We start from the raw sequence: 9,872 nt of genomic DNA on the forward strand, positions 1-9,872 counted from the left end.
CAGTGGAGATAATAAGACCTTTAAGTTGTTAGTGTTGGGAAAACTGAAGGAGGTGATGGTTGTGAGAAAGGACCAGGAGTTTGAGGTGAAATGTTTAGACGATGCTAAAATGAATCCGCTAATGTTTACAGTCTGGACAGGAAAAGCAGTCTGTCACTGTAATGTAATTCCACACTTCATTACGACCGGGACGTTTATCATCCGTCATCAACGCCAGCTGTCAATAAATAATTAAGCTGTAGATGAAAAGAATAAAATATTTAGGTCGAAAAAACACAGCGTCTGTGTATTTGCTAAACGTTAATAGCTTTTGCCTGTCATTCGCTGTAAAGGCTGGGTTTATTCCCCTAAACAGCTGATTGAATACTGATCAGGAGAGATTATTCAATCAATAATAAACACACAGCAGCGCACAGTGTACTGTACAGTACGTCTCACAGACTTTATCTTCCATCACAGTTCTGATATTTCACATGGAGACGATAAAGCCCTGTTCAGACGGGATTAGTTTTCCATGTGGAGGTGTGTAATGTAATCCTTCCCAGAGTATCTCTGTGATTCTTTTTATATTTCCTATAAACCGAGCAGTAGAAATAACTCCAGGTAATAAATATATAAATCCCATCTGCACTGCCATGTTGGGAAAGATTGTGCTATATTCTGTTTTTGTGTTTTTTTCTTCAGTATAAAGAATCTCCTGTAAGGTTTTCTCCTTAAACCAAAAGTTTAAAATGCAGAGCAATGGAATCTAGATGAGAAAGAAAAATGATGCAAACTTCCGTCCGTCAATAATGAACGCTAATGGAGTCCTGACAGTTATGGATGAGAAATAAAAAATTCAGAAGTTTCCATCGCTGACATTCAACCTGCCATCATTAGTCAGTACTCAGGACTCAGTGCTCACGGTGATGTGGAGACGCGGAGAGAAAAGTTTACTGAGACTGCTAACTTTTATATGAGTGACACATGATAGTGTGTGTGTGTGTGTGTGTGTGTGTGTGTGTGTGTGCAGGTCTAAAGTTCAGGAGGAGATGGTAATCAACACCTTCATGCAGATTGCAGCTTCTTGGTGAGGAGGGATGATTTAAATCAGATGAATTCTCTAGAACGGCGGCTCTGACAGTAGCGCAGGTTTATATTAACGCGCTCGTTCTGATACGTTCTCGTTTCTATGGTAACGGCTCGTTCACAGGGACACGTACGATCGACACTTTGTTTAATATTTTAACAGATGTTTATGTAACGTGTGTGGAAGGAGTCTCCAGTGTCAGCGCTGTGTAACAGGCAGAGGTGAAGCTGTGACTGTAAGATTTCCACATCTTCAGCACAGAGTTTACACTTCTCTACTGTTTCACTGTAACATGCGCAACCAGCTGCCTGTTTTTCTTATTAACTTCAAAGAGAATAGAGAGAGAGAGAATAGAGAGAGAGAGAATAGAGAGAGAGAATAGAGAGAGAATAGAGAGAGAGTAAACAGAGAATAAAGAGAGAGAGAATAGAGAGAGAGAATAGAGAGAGAATAAAGAGAGAGAGAGAATATAGAGAGAGAATAAAGAGAGAGAATAAAGAGAGAGAGAATAAAGAGAGAGAATAGAGAGAGAGAATAGAGAGAGAATAGAGAGAGGGATGGTGAGGGAACGAGTGTTTATAGCTGCTATAACGTAAGTGAGAACAGGAAGTCACTCGTTTCACAGAGGTTAAATGTAATGTAAAAAATGATGCGGTTCTTTAATAAGTAAATAATAAAACTGTAATAGTCGGTAAACTGCTGTGGTGTAAGAGGAATAAAACACGTGGGGACGTGCTGTTAGAGGAAATGAATCAGTTTCTGGGTGATAGCAGTAACTCCGCTTCATCACTCGATATTTTACTGTAATAACACGCCCTGGATAGAAGTTTAAAAGTTTGTATCTCCTTCTCCGAATACATTCCCATTGTTGGATTCTTTCATTTAAAAGCCATTAGAGAAACGTCCGTGCGTCTGCACTTAACTGTACACTGATATATACAGTATTCTCAGTCCAAACTAGTTACACACACCTTTTTCTCCGTCTCCCTTTAATTTTGTTCTCTGTCGTGTGTCTGAGCCGCTGTCCATCAGGTGAAAGTCTACACCTTTCCCTCATCTCTCTCTCTCTCTCGCTCTTTCTCTCTCTCTCAGTATCTATACCCGGTTGAACTGAAGGAGCGATGCTGATCTGCTCCTGAGGTCACACGTCTCCCTGCCAGGGGCGCCGCTAGGGTCTCTGGGCCCCCTGGCTAATTTGTACTCCGGGGCCCAAGCCCCCGCCCCCCAATTATCTTTTCTTATTGCCACGTGTAAAAACGATCATTATCAATAAGCATAACAATTATTGCATATTCAATAAGACACTATAAAGAACTAAATCTGAACAGTTTATTAAATTAACTGAAATTATGCATTTATAACTATATACAAATATCTATATATACAGTACAAGTACTTAACACCATTGTACTCTCTCTCTCTCTCTCTCTCTCTCTCTCTCTCTCATACACAGACACTATAGAAACTCTGTCTGGATGTCTTTATAAGCTGTCGACATTTAATTTCTTATTCCCCAAGTACCAAGAACAATGAACGTTACTATTATTATTATTTTTCTTCTTCTTCTTCTTACTATTATTATTATTTTTCTAAAGCAGTGACAGGATCATTGAATCAGTGAGTTGAACTCAAGAATCAAATCAGTTCGATTCGTGAATGAATCATTCAGACTGGTTTTATCAACAGAATTCTCCAATTCACTGAAATGAACCGACTCAACAAATGATTCACTCACGAATCGGACATCACTACAACACTTCTCTCATAAGCTCGATGCTCCATTACTATTGCTCGATTGCGTGGAAAAACATACATTCTTGTATATATTGTGTTCCAAGGATAAACATCGGGGTGAGAAACTGATAGAATTTCTATTTGATGTTAATTATAACAGCTTGATAGGGGCTAGCTTCAGAATCGTAGCACAGAACAGAGAACATAAATCACCTTCTTTTCTGAGAAACTGGGTGACTAGCTGTCTTCCCCGTCTTCTCTCTCCTCTTTTTCATGGTTTTCTTTCCTCTTTTGATATCTCAGTTTTATCTGCACATCTCTTTCCATCTACCTGATGCAGGTAACGACTCAATCATACAGGCAAGTATGGGGTTCTGTTGGGCCCCCTGTCTGACCTAACACCCCCCCGGCCCCCCCTTACGGCACCCCTGCTCCCTGCCATGACCTCCATATCTCATTTCCCGTCCCGCGGCCCGAGCTCGGTGATACCCTCATCACACGCCTCTGTCGTTCTCAAACGAGCCATGATTGAGCTGATTGGGCTTTTCAGAGCCTGTCACAGCGGCTTTGATTAGTGGATATTCAGGCACTAATGGCAGAGACAGCGCTGTTATGAGGAACCCATCAGCAGAGACAGAGGAGGTTAAAGACACTGCTTCCTCGTTAATAATTAATTGCGGCCCGTTCGGTGGATCCACTCCAGCGCCTCCCAGTCATCACGCTGTAATTGCTTTACATTTAATTTGGCTCTGGAGAGCGTTTTTCAACTCGACTTAATTGTGCTTAACTGTTCATGTGGAGGCTGTGAGGTGAAGTGCTTTGTATGAACATTTCTGTGTGTTTGAAAATCCTCTTTAAAGGACAAATGCAAAAGATTCTTACATTTTTTCCCCCCTTTAAGTCACATGTAGCTCTGTTGGTCACATGACCGGGCATAACTTTGGATTAGTAAGTAATCTATTGAAGGAACACGTCACGCAAACCTTTATTACACAAAGCCATGCAGTATTTCACTCGTCCTCCTCCTCCTCCTGTAAAATAATATCCTTCTCTCTTAATATTTCATCAAATTATATTACTAAGCTATTCCAAGAATATCTCATTTATAATGGGATTATAAATTTAGTGAACTCGTATCAAGCTTAATTTGTTTAGCATCTTGACATTTGCAAAAAGGGACTTCATAAATCAGATTACATAATATTTATTATTTTTTAATTAAAGTGAAATGAAAAAGGTCGATTAATAAGCGAAAAAGACGGAGTGTTCTGAGTGGAAGTTCTGTCTGCTTTAAAGAAATATCTGGAGCATTAATGTGCAGGTCACTAAACACTCCATATTTTTCTGCGTGAGTCAGATCGATGTTCCTGGAGCTGGTGAGAAGATGGCCACGCCGTGGACCCGTGTGAACAGTGCAGAGAAGAAAGTGCCACACACTCGCCTGAAGGATGAAGCCGACATTCAGGTAACACGCTGATCTCAGACCAGTCTTCCTTACTGTAACCGGAGCTGTACGGAAAGTCCTGACTTTCAGCTCAGATGTTCTCAGCTGTAGAAGATCCCAGGCCTCCAGTGATGTGCTCCACTCTGAAGTGAACGCTATGACCCCTATACAGGGCACTGAGAAGGAGGACACGCCCCCAGGAGCTAGTCATAGGGTCACTGTTATTACGCTGCTTTTCTCTTGATTTGTTCATTTTGGCAATTCCTACCAACTAGCAACTTCTCTGCTTTCACACAAACGCTACTGCTGTCGCTTGTGGGCGTGGCCTGTCCAGATTTTTTTAACGTTGTATTCAATTCACCTCAGAAGTGGGAAATTGGAGCTTGAAATTACGTCATTTCTGATCTCCGTGCGTTCGAGCTACTAAGCTGCGGCCATCACGCTCGTCTGTTCGATTGTTCGCACGCTCGATTGTTGTTATCTAGTGTGAATGTAGTGTCAGTGATTGTGCGACAGTAAAACACCGTCTCTGGCTTCGAAGAACGACGTTAAAGTGCACGCGAAATGCATTTTAAACCCGTACAAAAGGACCCTAGGGTTAGGGTTAGGGTGCAGTGTGTAGTGAGTAGGGTGCAGTGCACTTCAGAGTGGACGACAGCCTACATTTTGACCCGATCCCTCGCCTGCTCTTGTCACAGCTCCCCCCGTAGGCCTGGAGGCAGCTCGCAGCTCTCCGTGCCTCTGATTGGCCTCGTCCTCTCCGGAGACCTCCGAGTGGCGCCGTTGCCAAATCCGCAGCAGTCTGTGCTCAGCCTTGCATGCGTCGAGATAATGATCAAGTTAATTAGACCTGAGATTGAATGAACTGCGGCAGCAACTTAATCATTTGTAACTTGATTAGAAATACTATATTCTCTCAAACTCCAGAGACTCGCAAACTTGAAAATTAAGTTCCACTTTAAGGATTCAGGTCTCGACTTAATAGAGCATGAGGAGGGCTGAAAAACAACCCCCTCCTCCTCCCCCCTCCCCCCTCCTCCTCCTCCTGCCCCGCTTACCCCCATCGCCCTCATCGTGTCCCCATTAAGGCAGCGAGGGACGGTTGTTTACTGTCGGAGAGGTAGAAAAGGAAACGTGTACTGCTTGACCTAACGCTGCCCTTTTCATTTGGATCCACAGCGAATCTACTCCTTCGGCAGGAAACTAGGTCAAGGAAGCTCCGGGGTCGTCTGTGAAGCCACTCACGTGGAGACGCAGAAGAAGTGGGCGATTAAGAAGGTGAACAAAGAGAAGGTAAGCCTGTGACCCTAGCGTGGTGGCGGACGGCTCGTGTTGGGTGTCTCCTCTGAATCCGTGTGTCCCGACGCAGGCTGGGAGTTCAGGTGTGAAGCTGTTGGAGCGAGAGGTGAACATCCTGAAGCGGGTGAACCACAGACACATCATCCACCTGGAGGAGGTGTTCGAGACACCGGAGGTGAGGCTTGAGAAGAACATACCACGTGGCAGACAGAAGAATATTGTGTTCTGTTTGAGGTTTTATGGAGACCCAGAGGATGTGTGTGTGTGTGTGTGTGTGTGTGTGTGTGTGTGTGTGTTTTGCAGAGAATGTACCTGGTCGTAGATCTGTGTGAAGGTGGAGAGCTGAAGAAACTCTTACAGAAAAACAAGCATTTCAGTGAGGAGGAGACCAGATGCATCATCAGCAGCCTAGCCGAGGCCACTGTCTATCTTCATAAACATGGTAAAGCACTCTCACACACACACTCTCACACACACACACTCACACACTCTCTCACACACACTCACACACACTCTCACACACACTCTCACACACACTCTCACACACACTCACACACACTCTCACACACTCTCTCACACACTCTCTCTCACACACACTCTCACACACTCTCACACACACACTCTCACACACACACTCTCACACACACACTCTCACACACACTCACACACACTCTCACACACACTCTCTCACACACTCTCTCTCACACACACTCTCACACACACACTCTCACACACACACTCTCACACACACTCTCACACACACACTCTCTCACACACACACTCTCACACACACTCTCACACACACACTCTCTCACACACTCTCTCACACACACTCTCACACACTCTCTCACACACACTCTCACACACACTCTCACACACACTCTCTCACACACACACTCTCACACACTCTCACACACACTCTCTCACACACACTCTCACACACTCTCTCACACACACACTCTCTCACACACTCTCTCTCACACACTCTCTCTCACACACACTCTCTCACACACTCTCTCTCACACACACTCTCACACACACTCTCACACAGTCTCACACTCTCTCACACACACTCTCACACACACTCTCTCACACACTCTCACACACACTCTCACACACTCTCACACACACTCTCTCACACACTCTCTCACACACACTCTCACACACTCTCTCACACACTCTCTCACACACACTCTCACACTCTCTCACACACACACTCTCTCACACACACTCTCTCTCACACTCTCTCTCACACACACTCTCTCACACACACTCTCACACACACATTCTCACACACACTCTCACACACACACTCTCTCACACACTCTCTCACACACACTCTCTCACACACACTCTCACACACTCTCTCACATACACACTCTCTCACACACTCTCACACACACACTCTCACACACACTCTCTCTCACACACTCTCTCTCACACTCTCACGCACACACACACACACACACACACACTCTTACATTCACACACACTCTCTATCTCTCTCTCTCACACACAAAGACAACACAACACACGACACACAGACATACATATATACACAAACAACAGAACACACACACACACACACACACACACAAGCACACACACACACACACTGACGGAGCTAATAAAAGTACCTGATGCTAATCACGTCATTATTTCTCCTGATAGTTCCACAGAAACAACAAACCCAGAGTTTTAATCACAGCTGTACGGTAGTGTCTCAGACAGACTGCTGATTCTCTCCACACTTCCACTCATTAAACTGCTGGTCAGATGAATGTAAATGAGCTCCATGAGCTGCCTTGAACACGAGCGATTATCCGGAGTGAGCGTGTGGGAGGTCCGCGCTGTTGTTTTTCTCTCCAGCCTGTATTAAACTTCACATTCTCATATACGTAATCTCATTATGATTTAATCGTTTCAGCGATGTGGCCCTCAGAGAGATGTCGTGTACACAGATTGTTCTCCACATCTGGGCAAATTGGTCACATCATAAGCCGGACCTCCATCGCTTTGTTCTCATTGACATCTGATAATCGCTGTGCTGATTGCGCCCACATTAACTCTCTCTCTCGTTCCCGAGCTCCGGGCTTTTTCTAATTATGAGATAATATACCAACTGCCAGACTAAATATCAGCCCGTTTTAATTGATTCAGAAGACGCTCTGCAATTTTCTCTTCTGCTGAAATCTCCAGTTAAAGGTAATTTAGGACGTTGCTTGGCAAGGAGACACCATTACATGAGGCTAATGAGTCATTAACGATGAGCAGGGGAGGAATACTGATTAATAGGTGTGTTTTCCAACAGACTCGAGCGTTGGTGTGTCTTTAGATCCAGACGAGCTCATAATGACGAGAGAGGAGGTTTATATTACGCGTCTTGTATTCCACGTACACTAACCTCACACACGGCTCACGAGTTCATCAGGTTCTTCTTTAAACTACAGACTAGATGTGTTCTGGATTGTGATTGGTCAGACGGTGGTGATTAGTTTTCTACAGCATCAGCTCTGACAGTAGCGCACCTGCACATCGCAGCTTTATATCCATAATCGTGTGATTGTTGACCTGGAGATGTTTATTTAACATTTTTAAGGAAGGAGTCTCCAGTGTCAGCGCTGTGTAACAGTCAGAGGTGAAGCTGTCACTCGAAGTTTTTCGACATCTTCCTTTTTTTGTCATATTAACATGAAGAGAATAAAGAACGAGAGAATAGAGAGAGAATAAACAGAGAGAGGATAAAGAATGAGAGAATAGAGAGAGAATAGTGAGAGAGAATAGACCGAGAATAGTGAGAGAGAATAGAGAGAGAGAATAGACCGAGAATAGAGAGCAAGAATAGAGAGACAATAAAGAGTGAGAGAATAGTGAGAGAGAATAGAGAGAGAGAATAGACTGAGAACAGACAGCAAGAATAGAGAGAGAATAAAGATAGAGAATAGAGAGAGAGTAAAGAGAGAGAGAATAAAGAACGAGAGAATAGAGAGAGAATAAAGAGAGAGAGAGAATAGTGAGAAAGAATAAAGAAAGAGATAATAGAGAGAATAGACTGAGAATAGAGAGAGAATAAAGAGCAAGAGAATAGAGAGAGAATAAAGAGCAAGAGAATAGTGAGAAAGAATAAAGAAAGAGAGAATAGAGAGAATAGACAGAGAATAGAGAGCAAGAATAGAGAGAGAATAAAGATAGAGAATAGAGAGAGAATAAAGAGCGAGAGAATAGAGAGAGAATAAAGAGCGAGAGAATAGAGAGAGGGATGGTGAAGGAACGAGTGTTTATAGCTGCTCTAGCGTAAGTGAGATCAGGACGTTCCACAACATTACATGTATCTTTACATGGATAAGAAATGCCCAGTATCTAATGTCACTGTAGTAACTGTAGATAGGTTGTTGTGGTGTAAGAGGAGTAGAACACTTGGGGACGTGCTGTTAGAGGAGATGAATCAGCTCTGTGGTGGTAACAGTACCTCCTCTTCACTCTTTATTTTACTATTACAGCATCATTAAAAGCGTGGAGTCACAGGTATTTTTTCACGTCTTAAAAGTTCAGGTCGCTGTCTATATTCACATTTTATTATTAAAATATTGACTTGTGCCTCTCTCTTTCTCTTCTGTTCCTCTCTTCCTTCCTTCTGCTTTCCTCAGACATCGTTCACAGAGATCTCAAACTGGAAAACATTCTCGTGGACAGTTATCACCATAGCGATGAGCACGCCGTCATAAACATCAAGGTGAGCGCGAGAAACAAACCGAGCATGAGGTCTGGAGTTTGGTCCGTACAGAACCTCCGTACAGGACCTCCGTGCAGGACCTCTGTATTCTCTCCTCCACCCATCATCCATCATCACCCGCCGTGTTTAAACACTGTCACACTACACCGGCGCTCTGGGAGAAGTTCTTATTTTTATTTTTTTATGTTCTGCTCTCAAGGAAAACAAATCGACGTGGTTTTTTTTTGTGGTTCCCAGCATGCATCTGCGGCTGAAGGGAAACGGCACAAAACACTAGGTGTGGTGGAAGGTTGTGATGAGTTAGAGCCCGGGGAATAAATCAGAGACGCCGCTGTCCTGCTCCAGTACAACCACCTTTTATCTAGCAGAAGGTGGTCATCTCACCCCATTACTTATTCAGCTCGGCCCTACGGCCCCACTGAAACCATATATACTGTTCATATGTATTATTCATCAGGGTGTGTGTGTGTGTGTGTGTGTGTGTGTGTGTGTGTGTGGGCCAGCCTTTCCCACATACACCTATTTGGACCGTAAATATTCAAAATGGAGTTTAGATGTAAAGGAGATTGATCCAGCTCAGGGTGTGTGCGCAC

General features: G+C 43.8%; 1 protein-coding gene across 1 annotated transcript in view; it reads left to right on the forward strand.

The window, feature by feature from the left end:
- Positions 1-1,018: 1,018 nt before the first annotated feature.
- The window catches only part of stk33 (serine/threonine kinase 33), a gene marked incomplete at its 5' end in the record, with an annotated part of 14,545 nt that continues 5,691 nt past the window's right edge, over positions 1,019-9,872 (forward strand). Inside the window, 6 exons of the mRNA XM_053634893.1 lie at positions 1,019-1,069; positions 4,161-4,268; positions 5,427-5,540; positions 5,617-5,721; positions 5,850-5,988; positions 9,194-9,279. Of these exons, the coding sequence (XP_053490868.1) occupies positions 1,019-1,069; positions 4,161-4,268; positions 5,427-5,540; positions 5,617-5,721; positions 5,850-5,988; positions 9,194-9,279 (603 nt within the window). The remainder of the gene's footprint in view (positions 1,070-4,160; positions 4,269-5,426; positions 5,541-5,616; positions 5,722-5,849; positions 5,989-9,193; positions 9,280-9,872) is intronic.

This window comes from Ictalurus furcatus, chromosome 10, assembly GCF_023375685.1.
Source record: "Ictalurus furcatus strain D&B chromosome 10, Billie_1.0, whole genome shotgun sequence".
Lineage (NCBI taxonomy): Eukaryota > Metazoa > Chordata > Actinopteri > Siluriformes > Ictaluridae > Ictalurus > Ictalurus furcatus.